General features: G+C 51.0%; 1 protein-coding gene across 2 annotated transcripts; it reads right to left on the bottom strand.

Annotated features, from left to right (window-relative positions):
- Positions 1–9,682: 9,682 nt before the first annotated feature.
- PDCL (phosducin like) lies at positions 9,683–17,085 on the bottom strand. Of its 2 annotated transcripts, none has more exons than XM_062207616.1 (4): positions 16,979–17,085; positions 14,562–14,738; positions 13,285–13,466; positions 9,683–11,859 (listed from the first exon to the last, which is right to left on the bottom strand). In XM_062207616.1, the coding sequence occupies exons 2-4, from the start codon at positions 14,731–14,733 to the stop codon at positions 11,308–11,310; spliced, it is 906 nt and encodes a 301-aa protein (XP_062063600.1). In that variant the 5' UTR covers positions 14,734–14,738; positions 16,979–17,085; the 3' UTR covers positions 9,683–11,307. The 2 variants fall into 2 exon arrangements, with proteins under 2 accessions (XP_062063600.1, XP_062063601.1); XM_062207617.1 differs by having other exon boundaries at positions 16,983–17,078.
- Positions 17,086–17,575: the final 490 nt, after the last annotated feature.

Here is a 17,575-nt window from a genome sequence, read left to right as displayed (position 1 = left end):
CAGATTGAGTTCCTGGCTCCTGGCTTGGACCCAGCCCAGATCCTAGCTGTTGCAGACATTTGGAGAGTGAAACAGCAGATGGAAGCATGCACTCTCACACTCGCTCTCTCTCCACCTCTCAAAATAACAAAAATTAAGATAATAATATTATCAATCTTGGGATTGTTTTGAGAATTATCTAAGAAAATAGACTAATAGGGGACAGGTGTTGTGGCTCAGTGGGTTAAAGCTGCAGCCTGCAGCACCAGCATCACACATGGATGCCAGTTCGAGCCCCAGGTGCTCCACTTCTGATCCAGCTCCCTGCTAATGCGCCTGGGAAAGCAGCAGAGGATGGTCCAAGTGCTTGGGATCCTGCCACCCATGTGAGAGACCCGGAAGAAGCTCCTGGCTTTGGCATGGCCTAGCTGTTGCAGCCATTTAGGAAGTGAACCAGTGGATGGAACATCTCTACTTCTTTCCCTCTTTCTCTGCAACTCTGCCTTTCAAATAAAATAAATAAATCTTAAGAAAAAAAGAGACCAATGATTTGCTGTTATTATGCTTTCGTCACACTGTCACAGGTTGGTGAGACAGAGACAAGTCACTGGGGATAAATTATGGTACTGGGACTTGAAACAAATATTGTTCTCTATTTTTTAAAAAGATTTATTTGTTTGAATGGCAGAGTTAGAGAGAGATACAAGGAGAAACAAAGGGAGAGAGGCAGAGAGATCTTCCATCCTCTGGTTCACTTCCCAAATGACTGCAATGGCCAGGGCTGGGCCAGGCAGAAGCCAGGAGCCAGGAGCTTCATCTGGGTCTCCCACATGGGTGCTGGGGCCCAAGGAGTTAAGCCATTTTCTGCTGCTTTTCTAGGCACATAGCAGGGAACTGCATTGGAAGTAGAGCAGCTGGGACTTGAACCAGTGCTCATGTGAGAAGATGGTGTCATGGGTAACAGCTCAACCCACTGTACCACAACACCAGACCCTAAAGTATGTATTCTTGTCCCTAAAAACAAATTCTCTAAGATTAGTCCTATATGGTGTGGCATTTATGTTCGTTCCTTCTCCTCTGCTGCCATCCTGTGGCCACATCGGGTTCTAACCAGCACTTCTACCCAGTCCCCCAGGCTGGGGATTGCCTAGATCTTGTTACCTGGTTCTCAATGGGCTTAGGTGGTAAACTTTTTTTTTTTTTTTTTTTTTTTTTTTTGACAGGTAGTGTTACAGAAAGAGAGAGAGACAGAGAGAAAGGTCTTCCCGCCATCGGTTCACTCCCCAAATGGCTGCCACGGCTGGTGCTGCACCAATCCGAAGCCAGGAGCCAGGTGCTTCTTCCTGGTCTCCCATGCGGGTGCAGGCGCCCAAGCACTTGGGCCATCCTCCACTGCCCTCCCAGGCCACAGCAGAGAGCTGGACTGGAAGAGGAGCAACCGGAACCAGAACCTGGCGCCCACACTGGATGCCGGCGCCACAGGCAGAGGATTAGCCAAGTGGGCCACGGTGCCGGCTAGTGGTAAACTTCTGATTAAAGATATGAAGCATTTGGCAGGGCCATTCGAATCACCTGGACTCTCCTCCTACTTAGGGAAAACTAAGTGTTTCATCAAATGTAAATGGTAACAACAGTGACTTATTGAGATGCTCCTGTGTGTTAAGCTAAGTGCCAAGTGTTTTATCAATGTTAACTCATTGCCCTCTCATCCCAATTACTGTTATCCTCCCAACCCTATGCAAGTAGGAAAATGAAGGTACAGTTAGTATTGTGGGATGCAGGCTTCGAACCCTACAATCCCCTTTTTTTAAAAAAAAAATGTACTTATTTGAGTTACAGAATTACAGAGAGGGTGCCGGCGCCATGGCTCACTTGGTTAATCCTGCGGTGCCGGCATCCCATATGAGCGCCGGGTTCTAGTCCCAGTTCCTCCTCTTCCAGACCAGCTCTCTGCTGTGGCATGGGAGTGCAGTGGAAGATGGCCCAAGTACTTGGGCCCCTGCACCCATGTGGGAGACCAGGAAGAAGCACCTGGCTCCTGGCTTTGGATCGGCATAGCTCCAGCAGTTGCGGCCATTTGGGGGGTGAACCAATGGAAGGAAGACCTTTCTCTCTCTCTCTATCTCTCTCACTGTCTAACTCTGTCAAAAAAAAAAAAAAAAAAAGATTTACAGAGAGAGGGAGACATAGTGAGAAGGAGAGACCTTCCATCCACTGGTTCACTCCCCAAAAGGCCACAACAGCCAGGGTTGGGCCAGGCCAAAGCCAGGAGCCTGGAGCTTCTTCTAGGTCTCCCACATGGATGCAGTGGCCCAAGGACTTGGGCCATCTTCTGCTGCTTTCCCGGGGCAGTAGCAGGGAGCCAGGTCAGAAGCAGAGCAGCTGGGACTGGAACAGGCATACATATGGGAAGCTGGCCCTGCAGGTGGTGGCTTCACCCACTATGCCATAGCACCAGCCCCCTCAAATCACTTCTTTTTTTTTTTTTTTTTGACAGGCAGAGTGGACAGTGAGAGAGAGAGACAGAGAGAAAGGTCTTCCTTTTGCCGTTGGTTCACCCTCCAATGGCCGCCGCGGTAGCGCGCTGCGGCCGGCGCACCGCGCTGTTCCGATGGCAGGAGCCAGGTGCTTATCCTGGTCTCCCATGGGGTGCAGGGCCCAAGCACCTTGGCCATCCTCCACTGCACTCCCTGGCCACAGCATAGAGCTGGCCTGGAAGAGGGGCAACCGGGACAGGATCGGTGCCCCGACCGGGACTAGAACCCGGTGTGCTGGCGCCGCAAGGCGGAGGATTAGCCTGTTGAGCCAGGGCGCCGGCTCAAATCACTTCTAAGCCAATCTTGCCACCCCCTGGAGGAAGACACGTGGTGTTATGACTACTTCTGTCGGAAGGGACAGAAAAGACTATCAAGGGTCCAGAAGGGAGTGGGATTCCAGCTGAGCTTTGAAACGCAAATAAGGTTTCCCTGAGTAGTCAGGGGAGATTTGAGATCTTCACACATTTTTTAAATAAGTAGGATCAGAATTTCACAGAAGGAGGATAGTAAAAGCGGGGGATGACCTTTACAAAAGGCTTTCTATGTGCCACACCCATTATGCTAAGGACTTGAGCTCACTGAAGCCTGTCAGTCCCCCTGTGTGGTAGTCACCATGATCATGCTCATTTGGGAGACCAAAGCTCCTAGGGAGAAAGAAATTTACCTACACTCAACCACGCAGTCCAGTGACTGGGGGAGCCAGCACTGTGCTGCAGCAGGTTACATTGCCACCTACGGCATCAGCATCCCATAGGAGCACAGGTTCGAGTCCTGGCTACTCCACTTCCAATCCAGCTCCCTTTTGATGCACCTGGGAAAGCAGGAGAAGATGGCCTGAGTGTTTGGGCCCCTGCCACCCATGTGGAAAACCCAGATGGAGTTCCTTACTCCTGGCCTCAGCCGGACCCAAGCCCCAGTCATTGTTGCCATTTGGAAAATGAACCAGAGGATGGAAGATATCTCTGTCTCTCCCCCTATAACTCTGCCTTTCAAATAAGTAGATTTAAATGAGTAAATAAGGAATTTGTTCTTATGTGATTCAGTTTTAAGATCTGCTTTTGTGATTTTTTTTTTAAGAGATTTATCTGAAAGTCAGAGTCTCAGAGAAAGAGAGGGGGAGAAAAGCTCTTCCTCCTGCTGGTTCACTCCCAAGTTGGCCACAACGGCCAGGACTGGGCTAGGCCAAAGCCAGGAGCCAGGAGCTTCATCCAGGTCTCCCTCATGGGTGCAGAGGCCCAAACACTTGGCCTATCTTCCACTGCTTTCCCAGGCACATTAGCAGGGAGCTTTACCCACTGGGCACAATGCCAGCCCTGACTCAAGTATTCTACTTCCTTAGCAGGTGTCATGGTCAGTGTTAGGTGTCCACTTTACTGGACTAAGGAATACCTAGAGAACGGGCTAAGCACCATTTCCCAGTGTGTCTGTGAGGCTGTCTCTCAAGACTGGTGAGATCGGTATGGGGGTCGGTGCACTGAATGGGGAGGATCCTTCTCAAAGTGGACAGGCACCATGCAATCAAGCAGGGGTCCAGAGAGAACAAAAAGGCAGTTTCCCCTGCCCCTGGGAGCTCAGGCTCTCCAGCCTTTGAACTCCACGCCTTACACAGGAGGCCCTGTGACCTGGGCCGGCCTGATTACACCCTCAGCTTCCCTGGGTCTGAGGCTTTCCCATGTGCACTAAGCCAGGCACTGGCATCCCAGGGTCCCAGCCTGAGGACAGACAGCCTGAAGTGGGACTTAGCCTCTGTACTCCTATCCAATTCTCCTAATCAATGCTCTTCCCTATAGCTCTATCTCTGTATATCCTATTGGTCTGCGTCTCTAGAGAACCCTAATATAGCAGAATACATTTTAAGGAAAAAAACATTGTAATACCTGCAAGAAATCTTGAAATCTTACTTAGAGTTGTTATTGCTAGGGGCATGGACATAACTATGAAACTGTTATGTGTGTATATAATAAAATTTATTAAATGGGGCCGGCACTGTGGCATAAAAGGCTAATAAGCCTCTGCCTATAGTGCCGGCATCCCATATGGGCACCAGTTTGAGTCCTGGTGGCTCCAGTTCCGATCCAGCTCCCTGCTAACTCTCCATATGGGTGCCGGTTCGTGTCCTGGCTGCTTCACTTTCCAACCCAGCTCCCTGCTAATGTACCTGGGAAAGCAATGAAAGATGGTCCAGGTCCTCGGGCCCCTGCACCATGTAGGAGACCCGGAGAAAGCTCCTGGCTCTTGGCTTCAGAACAGCCCAGCTCCAGCCACTGCAGCCTTTTGGGAAGTAAACCAGAAGACAGAAGACCTCTCTCTGCCTCTGCCTCTTTGTAACTCTGCCTTTCAAATAAACCAATAAAATTTTTAAAAAAATCTTTAAGTTCACAGTGATACTAGGAGAATGTAAGATAGAGCTCTTTGCAAAAGTTTGCCAATAAATATAAAAGGAATGAGGAAATTGGAAAATCGTCTTTTTGCAGACCCCAATAGGATCATTTGTCTCAGGTGAGGATTAACGATGGATGCCAAACTATTGGGTAAAAAGATGTTGGAAGAAAAGAACATTGACAAAACATCTCAACACCGATTACTTTCTGCTTACAAGAGGGAAGTTCATTGTACGATATGGAGATCTGGCTTTTGCCACCTTAACCAAATGAATTAAACTTAGCATCACACAGCTGACATTAGGGCGGCCTGGACTGGATGTAGGAAGAAGTCACTTCTGGCCGCCTCTGGCTGTATCATTGCCAAACAAGAGGAAGCAACTTTGAGAAACAGGAACGAGGAGCATCCGGCAAGACGGCTTGTCTGGCCTCTGCAAACAAGAATGGCAGAGTAGAAACTGAGGCAAGCGGCCAGCCTGGGCTCCAACCTGCCCATCCTTTCAGCCTCAGGCCCAGCCACGCCCTCCCAAAAACAAAGAAATAAGTAAAAGCTACTGATTTAGGAAACAAGAGCAATGGCAGAGGGGCTGGTTTGTATTTTTTAATTTTTTTTTTTTAATGTGTTTGAAAGGTGGAGAAACAGAGAAAGACAGAGATCATCCATCTGATAGTTCACTTCCCAAATGCCTGGAACAGCCAGGGCTCAGTCAGGCTGAAGCACACGTAGGGAATCAGTCTGGGTCTCCCATGTGAGTAGCAGGGATCCAAGTACTTGAGCCATCAAATGTTTGGCCCAGGGTCTAGTTTAAAAGACACCACCATGGGCCAGCGCTGTGGTGTAGTAGTAAAGCTGCCTCCTGCAGTGCCGGCATCTCATATGGGCGCTAGTTCGAGACCCAGCTGCTCCTCTTCCGATACAGCTCTCTGCTATGGCCTGGAAAGCAGTGGAAGATGGCCAAAGTCCTTGGGCCCTTGCATCCACGTGGGAGACACAGAAGAAGCTCCTGGCTTCAGATTAGCCGTTGCAGCCATTTGGGGAGTGAACCAACAAATGGAAGATCTCTCTCCCACTCTCATTCTGCCGCTCTGTAACTCTGCCTTTCAAATAAATAAAATCTTTAAAACATAAATAAATTAAAAAAAAATACACAACCATTTCAAAACACACAATGTATAAGAACCTTAATTGGATCTAGGCTGTCAAAAAAAAAAAGAGAGAAAATGGAATCTGACTTGTGTTCTGGTTGCTGTTCATTTTCTTGGATGTGATGATGGCATTGTGGCTATGAGGGATCATGACTTTTTTTAAAGATTTATTATTTATTTATTGAAGATTTATTTATTGAATATTTATTTAAGATTTATTTATTATTTATTTATTGAAAGGCAGAGTTACAGAGAGGCAGAGAGAGAGAGAGAGAGAGCGAGCTCTTCCATCCACTGGTTCATTCCCCAAAGTAGTCGCAACGGCTGGAGCTGGGTCAATCCGAAGCCAGGAGCCAGGCACCTCCTTTGGGTCTCCCAGGTGAGTGCAGGGCCCCAAGAACTTGAGCCATCTTCTACTGCTTTCCCAGGCCATAGCAGAGAGCTGGATTGGAAGTGGAGCAGCCAGGACTCAAACCAGCGCCCATATGGGATGCCGGCACTGCAGGTGGTGGCTTCACCCGCTGTGCCACAGCGCTGGCCCCGTGACCTTTTTCTTAAGATATCAGTGAAGTATTTAGGAGTGAAGCAAAGGTGTCTGCGACTTACTTTTTCTTTTATTTATTTATTTATTTTTTTTGACAGGCAGAGTGGATAGTGAGAGAGAGAGAGACAGAGAGAAAGGCCTTCCTTTTTGCCGTTGGTTCACCCTCCAATGGCCGCTGCGGCCAGCTCATCGTGCTGGTCCGAAGGCAGGAGCCAGGTGCTTCTCCTGGTCTCCCATGCGGGTGCAGGGCCCAAGCACTTGGGCCATCCTCCACTGCCTTCCCGGGCCACAGCAGAGAGCTGGCCTGGAAGAGGGGCAACCGGGATAGAATCCGGCGCCCCAACCGGGACTAGAACCCAGTGTGCTGGCGCCGCAAGGCGGAGGATTAGCCTGTTAAGCTACGGCGCCAGCCCGACTTACTTTTTCAAACAGCTCCACAAAGAAGAGAGCAAAGTGAAGTGAAGAGTATACAGCTGCTAACTCTATTTTAATTTTCCTGAGGGTTTAAAGTTTTCAAGTAAAAGGAAGATTTTTTTAAAAAACTTACACGAGCCCAATGATTCTTAAGAGATCAACTAATCCAACCCCTTGTTTTATGAATGGAGAAACTGAGGCCTGGGGTGAGGAAGAGACTCATCTGAGGCCTCCGGCTGGTTACCAAGAGCTGGAGTCTGTGCTGCTATTCTCCCTGCGCCTGCCACTGATGGCAGGCTGGGGCACCAGCAGGAGGGAGGGAGTGGGCTTACAGAGAGGGGCCTTGGCAGGAGGGACCATCTGGGGCGTATCATAGGTCCCAGCCACCACCCAGGTGGGAGAAGGTTCTGACCTGCAACGGGCAGGCTAAGACCCCAAGCTCCAATCCCCCAAACTGCTCTTGCTCCTTTTTTTTCCTCCTCTTTAAATTCCCTTCCTTCCTGTCTTCCTCTAACCTACTCTCCCACTTGTTTCCAACTTTTCTATTTCATGCAATCATTTTGCTTTCTCCACCAAGAACAAGACATCATAGAAATACAAATTTTGGAATTGCACAAACCTGAGGCCCTGCCCTGCCCACTGGCTGTGCAATTTGGGAGGTCACTTAATCCTGTCAAGTCTTGATTCCCACACCTTCGAAAACTTACTCCTTTGAAAGGTGTGTCAGGGCTGGCACTGTGGCATAGTAGGTAAATCTGCCACCTGCCTTGCCGACATTCCATATGGGCGCAGCTGCTCCTCTTCTGATCCAGCTCTCTGCTATGGTATGGGAAGGCAGTAGAAGGTAGCCAAAGTCCTTGGGCCCCTGAACCCACATGGGAGACCAGGAGGAAGCACCTGGCTCCTGGCTTTGGATTGGTGCAGCACGCTGGCCATAGTGGCCATTTGGGGGTGAACCAATGGAAGGAAGACCTTTCTCTCTGTCTCTCTCTCACTGTCTAACTCTGCCTGTCAAAAAAAAAAAAAAAAAAGGGGGGGGGGGGTGTCATTCAATGAGCCACTGTGGCCATTCTGAAATATTTTGTTTTTTTCACCAAGTGCCAGACACAGTGTTAGGCACTGGGACAAAACCATAGTTCTTTGAAGACTATTTTATGTATGGACTGGCTCATTATCACCATTTTATATGAGGAAACTGAGGCACGGCTGGGGTTCAGTTTCTTTTTTTTTAAGATTTATTTGTTTGAAAGGCAAAGAGTTACAGAGAGGCAGAGGCAGAGAGAGGGAGAGAGAGAGAGAGAGAGAGAGAGAGAGAGAGAGGTCTTCCATCGGGGTTCACTCCCCAAATGGCTGCAATGGCCAGAGCTGGGCTGATCTGGAGCCAGGAGCCAGGAGCTTCTTCTGTCTCCCACGCAGGTGCAGGGGCCCAAGGACTGGGGCCATCTTCTACTGCTTTCCCAGGCCATAGCAGAGAGCTGGATTGGAAGCAGAGCAGCCAGGACCTGAACCAGAGCCCATATGGGATGCTGGCACTGCAGGCAGCAGCTTTACCCGGTATGCCACAGCGCCGGCCCCCAGGCTGAGTTTCTTGTTGGCAAATCTAGTAAATGTCACCAGCTCCCGGAGTCCAAGTCCTGGGTGCCACACACGAAGAGGAAGACAAAGTCCAGGCCCTCATTCTAGAGAAAATGAAATCTGGACACTAAGGGGGCGCAGTCTGTGATGGACAGGTGCTAGCTCCCCTGTCCTCCCGACTCAGAAGCCGAACGACCCGAGACGACGAGAGGCCATCTGAGCGAGATCCCGCGTCCACGGCCCTCCGCTCACTCACTTCCTAAAAGACAGGAAGTTAGCGGCGGCTGAGCGAGTGTTTTGTGACAGGGGTGACTCGACCCCTGCGTTGGTGCCTCTCAAACTTCCGCAGGCCTCAGTCTCACCTGCAGGGCCTGCGAAAACGGGCTGCCAGGCCGTGCCCAGAATTCTGACTCAGCAGGCCCGGGGGGAGGCCCGAGAAGCTGCACTGGTGACGGAGTCCCCGTGTGCTGATGCAGCAGCTGCTCGGGGGACCACTCGGGAGAAGCAGTGGCGCCCAATGACCCCACAGAGCTGGCCCGCTAGCTCCCGCCGTGAAGATGAGGAGGCGAGCCTCAGGAAGGCCTCACCGGAAAGAACACAACTGGTGAGCGACGGAGACGGGGTCAGAACCCAGAGCTGTCTGCTTCCACCACGCCAGAGGAAGAGGCGGCGTCAGGGTTCCCCTGTCTACGTCTGTTCACTTCGCTTTAGAGTTACTGTTCCTGGAGGACAAGTCAAGTTCAGTGTATGTGTGAATAGCACATTTCCATTTCCAGCAAGAACAAAAGACGGCTTGTGAGAGACATTTTTAAGTGTTGCTGTCTGCTCAAGAAATAATTCCTCTTATAGAAATCCTATAATGAGAATGATCCAAAACACAAAAACTGGCAATCTAAATATCAAATATGAAGGGACTGGCTAAACAAACTATGGTATATATAAAGTGATGGACTATTATAAAGCCATCGAGAATTATTTATTTAGAGTTTTTACAACATGTTAAAGTGTTTATGGTATAATATTAAATAAAGCAGAGCACAGAACCAGATTCAAAAGCTCTGAGTGTTACTAAAACCACCAAAAAGAGACTAAGAGGAAACAAACTATGACATTAACAACAGTTTACTTCTAATAATTTTCTGTACTTTCCACATTTTTAAAGATTTATTCTATTTATTTGAAAGTCCTGGTTAGAGAGAGAGAGAGGTCTTGCATCTGCTGGTTTACTCCCAAATGGCTGAGCAGCCAGGGTGGAGCCAGGAGTCAGGAGCTTCTTCTGGGTGTCCTATGTAGGTACAAGGGCCCAAGCACTTGGACCATCCTCTGCTGCTTTCCCAGGCCATAGCAGGGAGCTGGATCAGAAGAGGAGCAGCTGGAACTCCAACCAGTGCCCATATGGGATGCCGGCACTGCAGACAGCAGCTTACCCCGCTGTGCCATGGCTCCAGCCCCGCCTTCCACACTACCCACAGAGAGATTTCTTAGACAAAAACACTGCACATTTTCTTTCTGGCGATGAAACACAACAGATACTATCAAGACTCTTCTGCAGGTAGTCACTTCCTGAATGGCCAGGAAAACCAACTGTGGATTTTAAAAGCTAATATTTAATTTTAGATTACATTTTTCCCTGACCCTAGAATGTATATTTTTAAAGAAACAAAAGAAAAAAAAAAAAAACTCAAATGACATCCATTATTATAAATACACAGAAAAAAAGAGACTAGATATATACAGAAATTGTAACAGGGATTTATTTTGGTTGGTGAAATTGTATGGCTCTTTAAATCTCTTTTTAGCTTAATTTTTATACCTTTCCCCCAGTTAACATCTATTACTTTGGTAATAAAAATAAGCATCTGCTGACTCTCTTTTTAAGAGACAACCACCAAACCAATTACAGCACCTCTATACAATGGAACAGCAATAGCAATTTAAAAAATGCTGCAGGAGACTAAATTTACTAACATGAAACACAGCCTGACCACACTATAAAACAGTATGTTTAGAATGATCCCGGTGTTTTGTTTAAAAACAAAGCAAACACAGAATGTCTGTATATACATAGAAAATACCTTATTTTTCCGATAAGCACAAAACAAAAAACGTTTTTAAGAAGCCTACATTAAACATAAAGTTATCTTGCTAAATATAAAGAGAGAGAGAGAGACGGTCCAATTCCACCCCAGCCTGAGGGTCTGAGGGGTCAGCAGGGGTCCTTCCTCCTGACCCTGCCTTCCCACCCTGGAGCAGGACCTCGTGATGGGGCGAACATGCGCTGTCTGGAAACTCAAACAAGACCCTGGTGGAGAAGGTCAAGGAGAACAATCCAGCTGCCTTCTGAAGGGCCGCGGATCTGACTACAAGTAAACACAGTGTACCACCACTGGACCAAGGAAATGCACTATTTACGTTGCAAGTAACCCACTACCTAGAGCGGCAGAGCAGGACGCGGGCTTCAGACTGCAAACAGTCAGGGCGATGTCACGCTGGAGAATCTTAGGTAAACAGCTCAGAAGCCCGGCTTCCTGTTTATACGGTCTGCAGTCACTTTATTGCTAGCTACAAGGTGATCCAGCACTCGGGCTGAATCTAAGAATTTCTAGGCTTCACACACAAGAAGAGGGACGATAAGGCCGAGGAACCCGCAGACACACAAAGGAACAAAAACAGACGAGACGCCTGCTTTCCGGCCCCGGCAGCGAGCAGTCCATGCAAGCCGACCGCCAGCTCAGTCTATTTCCAGGTCGCTGTCCTCGCTGTGACAGGTGGCGGAGTCACGCACAGCCGTCAGCAGCAACATGTCCTTCTCCGGGAGTAACCCAAACTCCTGCAGAAAAGCCTCCAGGTCCACGGCGAAGAAATCTTCCCCCAGCTGGTCGGTGACGCGAACGAAGTTGCCGATCAGCTCGCCTCCCTTGTAGATGAGCAGCGCTGGGAGCGCGTTCCTGGTGAACCGACTGCTGGCCCCGATGAGCGAGCTCCGCACCCGGCAGAACTTCACGGCCGGGTACTCCCCGGCCAGGCAGACCATGCAGCCGTGCATGGCCTCCGTCCCGGGGACGCCGTCCTCGTAAATGTGGACCATGATGAGGGTGCTTTTCTGCTCTTTGTCGATCATGTCTAAAAACCCTTCTCCGCTGGGGATCTCGAAAACCTGCTTGAACTGGGGCCCCCGGTGGAGCTGCCGCCGCATCTCCTCCATCCGCTGCTTCCGGTACTGCTGCAGAAACGCCTCGTCGTCCTGGTCCTCGTTCATCACCGCGAACTCCTTCAGGGTCATCTGCAGGCGGACCGGCAGGTGAGCACGGGACCGCGCAGCACGCTCCCGGGAACGGGCAATGCGCACCGGGCACCGTGCTAAGTGCACTGCATCCTCACGACAACTCCATCGGGAAGGGACTCTTACCACCTCCGTTTTTTGTTTTTGTTTTTGTTTTTTTAAATCAGTGAGATCCCAAGATTTAACACTATTTATTTCACACAAATACTGAGTGAAAGACCCGGACTCAAACTAGATTTTTAAAATCCAGCCTTGTAGCCACCATAGCTTATTTTCTCTCATCCAGTTAGGCTGTCACCTGCTTCTTTTTAACTATTTCCTCGTGTTTCCACATTTTCACAAAATTATACATAACGTGTTCTGTTTGGCTCGGCCACTCCTCTGACATTAGGCAGTTTCCAGTTCTGTTCCGCAGCAGGCAACAGTGGGATGGGGGCTGCCTCTCCCAGGACTGACCCACGTGACTGCAGCTTTACTCTGGCCTCAACATCAGGAAGAGGCCCCGTTAAGTTACAAAAGCGTCTTCCTTCTCCCTGCTCCTGTAGCAACCCCTAACTCTGCCTAATCCTATATAGATTGGGGCCGGTGGGTTGGGTATCTCATTAGATCCGGACAGATGTGGTTTCTATAACTGCCCACGCCTCCCTGAGGGCACCGCTACACTCACCGCCGGTTTTCTTCCCGGAATACCAGGGTGGCTCCCTCCGACCAGTCACAGTCTGTGCCTCAGTCTACCATCCTGAACTCATCCCCCCAGCCAAGGTGAACGGCTCCTGGCTCAATCCTCTCGTATGCTCCCTGATCTGGGCTGACACTTGAGCTCAGTCACAGCTCAATGCTCAGGCACTCCTGGCCTCGTCCAAGGTCAGAGGGCATAGAGTCCTTTGAATGCTAAGAAGGTAAGAAGGCACGAGGAACCTAGCTGCAAACATCTTAGAATAAATTCTCAAGAATGGGCTTCAGACGAAACAGAAGAGTATCACACAAAGAAACTCTATCAGCATCCTAACTCGGGACGCCCCGCCCTGGTCACCCTGCCCTGGTCAGCCCTGCTTTCATCCCCTCTAAAATGGGGTTGACACCACCACTCTCAGACGGCCATCTCTGGCCTGAGGTCAAAGCTCAGTCACGGATGGGAAATGACATTTCCGGAGTGTTTTGGCCGGGCCTTCTCCCCACACAGCCCTGTGCAGACGAGTGTCGGGGGAGTGAGATGGCGACCTCGTGTACCCCATGGAGGGTCAGAAAGAGACCCTTTCCTGTGGGCACCAGAGGCAGAGCTCAGACTCAGACCCAGGCGTGCCCTCATCCTGATTCGGCTCCACAAAGCTTCCCCGAGGCCAAATCAAATACCTGTCCCTCCGGAATCTCGAACCCCAGCCCTCGCAGCCAGGCCGGCCTCGGGGCCTCGCTGCTGCCCGTTACCTTGCTGCTCATCTTCTCCTGGAGGTCCTTCTCTCTCTGTCGCTCCTCCTCTTCGTCCAGATGGGACCTGCAGGTCATGGACAGCTTCTTGATCAGCCGCTCCATCTCCCGGCACTGTTCCTCCCTTTGCTCTGTCTCCAGCTGCTTAAAGCGGCGCCAGTCGTTGATCACGCCTTTAGGACCTGAGTGGGGTGAGTGAGGGTATGAGCAGCTACCAAGAACGATAGCCCAGCTCCCACCTGGAGGGGGCAGCTCCCACCTGCCCGAAGCCTGCTCCATCTACTGCACAGTGAACACTGGGCTTCTGTGCACTCTCCCGCAGGCCAGCAAGGGCCACACACAACAATGCACACAGCCAAGCCTGTGCTCAGCTGTTGGAAGCTGAGTTAAATCAATCAATCAATATTCATCTACCCAAAGGAAAATACTTGGAAAGCAACACTTACACAAACTGAGGCAGCTCTATAATTTCTGCCATGAAAAAATTCCAAATACGTTAGGTTTTAAAAAAATTACTAGGGGCTGGCACTGTGGCGTAGGGGGTAAAGCCGCCACCTGTAGTGTCAGCACCCCATATGGAGGCCAGTTCGAGTCCCAGTTGCTCCACTTCTGATCCAGCTCTCTACTAGTGTGCCTAGGAAAGCACAGAGGATGGCCCAAGTCCTTGGGCCCCTACACCCACATGGAAGACCTGGAAGAAGCTCCTGGCTCCTGGCTTCAGCCTGACCCAGCCCCAGCCATTGCAGCCATTTGGGGAGTGAACCAGCAGATGAAAGACCTCTCTCTCTCTTCCTCTCTCTAATTCAGCCTTTCAAATAAATAAAATAAACCTTAAAAAAAAAAATACTATTTGTCACGTACCAGGATGGTAAAGAGCAGAAGTCTGATAACACAGTAGGAAGATGCAGGTGTGGAGAAATATCATATTGCTAGTTGAACTATAGTACCACCTGAACAGACATCAATTTGACAATGTGTCATGTCTATGAATTTATACCACCAGTATACTCATATTTATGATTTATGGGACATCAAACAATTATTAATGTGAGAATCAAGATCCAATCCCAGGCCAGTCTGCTCACTACCATGCTGCTATAAACACACATTTGCTTTGTGCAGTAAAAAGGCTAGAGGCATACAAAATGAAATCGTAACACCGCATAACCCTGGGTGCGGGCCAGGAGCCAGTAAGAAGTGATGACCCCTGGGATTGACGCATACATATTTAATGGACGTTGTTAAGCCTGTTCCCAGAGCTCAGGGCTTTGCCATACCTGTGTTAACGGAGATGCCTTCCCCTGCCGGCTCGGCCTCTGCCGTCATGGAACTGCTGCCTGGGGCACCCCTGCCCCCGTCCTTGTCCTCATGGTCACTGTCCTCGTCCTCACTGCTGCTGTAGTAGTACTGCAGTTTCTCCCCCAGCAACTTGTCATCCAGAGTTGTCATGGCGCCTGGAAGGGGGCAACATATAAGACTCCCCACCGGCTGGAACCGGATCAACAGCGATCGGAAGCACAGGGTACTCGCTTGTGCTGAGACCCTAGAACTTACAGGACCCTAACAGTGATTTTTTGAAAAGCAGACAGAATCTGGGGTGGGTGTTTGGTGCCAGAGTTAAGCCACCACTTGGGGCACACATATGTCATATCCAAGTACCTGGGTTTGAGTCCCAGCTGCGCTCCCAACTCTCGTAACCCGCTACGTGCATCCTGGGAGGCAGCCGTTGATGGCTCAAGGAACTGAGCCCCTGATACTCATGTGGGAGACCACGACTGAATTGCAGGCTCCTGGTTTTGCTCTGATCCAACCCTAGCAGTTGCTGGCATTTCAGGAGTGAACCAGTAGATGAAAGATATCTTTCTGCCCCACGAATAAATAAAATTTTTAAGAATTAAAAAAAAGCACAATCTATAAATTCCTACCTGATCTAGGACACTAGGATTTATTATGCTTTTTTTAAAAAAAGATTTTTTAAAATTTATTTGAAAGGCAGAATTACAGAGAAAGAGAGAAATCTTCTATTGACTGGTTCACTCCTCAAACAGCCTCAATGGCCGGGGCTGCCACGCCAAGGCCAGAAGCCAGGAGCTCCATCTGAGTCTCCCACATGGGTAGCAGGGCCCAAGCACTTGGACCACCTTCCACTGCTTATATCATTTCCACACATTATACTGTGCTCTCTTAATAGAAGGTAAAATTCCAGGCTCAATAAAGCAAGTTCCTTTTCCCACCTTCAGAGCAAACAGTGGAGCTGGGCCCAGACCCCAGGGATCCTGCCTCTGACCTGAATTACTGTCTACACTTGGCTGGCTGGAATCGACTTTACAGACTGATGGCTTTACCTATGCTTTTAGTTTGCCTACCAAGACTGCTGGCAACTGAAAACCTGGGTAAGGATTCTCAGGGAAAACTTAAGGAGCCATCAAAGGCACGATGCTGAGTTACTGTCTGTACCTGACCTCCATCCTCCCAGCCAGCACACGGAGGTCCCCCCCATTCTGACTGGTTAAAAGAGGGGCCATTGGCGGGTGCTGCGGCTCACTAGGCTAATCCTCCACCTGCGGCACCGGCACCCCAGGTTCTAGTCCCGGTTGGGGTGCTGAATTCTGTCCCGGTTGCTCCTCTTCCAGGCCAGCTCTCTGCTGTGGCCAGGGAGTGCAGTGGAAGATGGCCCAAGTGCTTGGGCCCTGCGCCCACAAGGGAGACCAGGAGAAGGACCTGGCTCCTGGCTTCGGATGGGCGCAGCTTTCCGGCCGTAGTGGCCATTTCGGGGGTGAATCAATGGAAGGAAGACCTTGCTCTCTGTCTCTCTCTCTCACTGTCTAACTCTGCCTATCAATCAATCAATCAATCAATCAAAAAGAGGCCATAGGTAGGACAGCCAGGGACATCCCAGGGAGAGGTAGGACTTAAGGACAGAGCAGGAGCGGTCAGTCGGCGCACACTTCCCCCTAAGCACGTCGGTTCTGTGCAGCCTTCGCTAAGACCCGCACAGTGCCCGTGCGGGAGCCTCCCACAGCTAGTGTCCAGCCCCGCCGCCCAGCACAGTGCACCCGTACAGAGGCTGCAAGGTTCCGAAGGGGCTCTGGGGACCCGGACAGTCAGACGGGCAGAGGGTTCCACAGGCGGCAGGGCCAGGGAGAATGGGGTAGGTAGATGGGCTGGACAAAACCAGCCTAAAGAAAGCGGAGGTGCCAGGCAGCGGGCCAAAGGGGCGGGGCCTGCATGAGAAGGAGGGGCCAGAGGCGAGGCCGGCGTGCGGGGCGGGGCCGACGGAGGAGCGAGCGGGTGGAGGCGGGGCCAGAGGCGGGGCCTGCGTGAGTAGGAGGGGCCAGCGGGCGGGGCCAGCGGGCGGGGCGGGGCCGACGGAGGAGCGAGCGGGTGGAGGCGGGGCCAGAGGGGAAGCGAGCTTGCTGAGGCAGAGCCTGCGGAGGGGAGCGCGCAAGGGGCGGAGCCGCATTGTAGAGCGCCTGAGTGGGCGGAGCCAGCCGAGAGCGCGCAAGGGAGGTGGGCCCGCAGAGGCGCGGGAGGGGCCACCGGGAGAGCCCCGGTAGGGAGCGGGGAGAAGGGGGGGTGGCCCGGCAGTTGTGCAGAGCGTGAGGGTCGAGGGGGCAGGAAGGCGAGGCAGGCCCTCCCGGGCTCGCCAACCGTCCGCCCGCAGTTTCCTCCCGGCTGACCCCAGGGTAGTTACCCGCCTGGCTCCGTCTGGATCCCTGAAGTAGCAGCTCCAGGCACCGGAAGGAAGGGAAAGCTCACTTAACAGGAAGAGAAGTGGGTCGGTGCCCCGAAGAGAGAAGCCGGCGGAATCCCGACTGCGAGAGCCAATGGGGTGGCCTCCTTGCGTCACGCGGACACACGCTGGCCAATCAGAAGCAGCATCTCCGTGACGGAGGGAGAGGCTACGGGTCCTACTTTGGGACAAAACACCTTCGCGACGGAAATACGCCTCCGTTGGACTTTTGCTGTGATTTGAACAGCAAAAGAGTAGACTGACTATATGCATGCATCCGCTCAGCTTCCAGCGGTAAGAGAAATGTATTTATTTTCGAAGTTTCCAAATTTACTGAAAATTTTTTGTTTCAAAGAGCTCTCATCCCCTGGTTCACTCCCCCGAAGTAGGCAACTGCTGGGGCTGGGCAAGGCGGAAGCCCGGGCTCCCACGGTGAGTGCAGGGGTTTGCATTCGCAGCCGATTGGAATCCAGAGCAGAGCTGGACTGGAACCCCGGCACGTCCAGCAGGAGCTTAACCTCCAAGCCAGATGCCCGCCCCGCCAGCTGTGTTTTTAAT

The sequence above is a fragment of the Lepus europaeus genome, chromosome 12 (genome assembly GCF_033115175.1).
Source record: "Lepus europaeus isolate LE1 chromosome 12, mLepTim1.pri, whole genome shotgun sequence".
Lineage (NCBI taxonomy): Eukaryota > Metazoa > Chordata > Mammalia > Lagomorpha > Leporidae > Lepus > Lepus europaeus.
This window is presented reverse-complemented; position numbering and strand designations above follow the sequence as displayed.

Coding starts and splice junctions, on each gene's coding strand:
- PDCL (XM_062207616.1), bottom strand. CDS start 14,733: ATGACAACTCTGGATGACAAGTTGCTGGGGGAGAAACTGCAGTACTAC. Junction 13,467..14,561: donor AGGCATCTCCGTTAACACAG/GTATGGCAAAGC, acceptor CACCCCACTCAG/GTCCTAAAGGCGTGATCAAC. Junction 11,860..13,284: donor AGGAGAAGATGAGCAGCAAG/GTAACGGGCAGC, acceptor GTCCGCCTGCAG/ATGACCCTGAAGGAGTTCGC.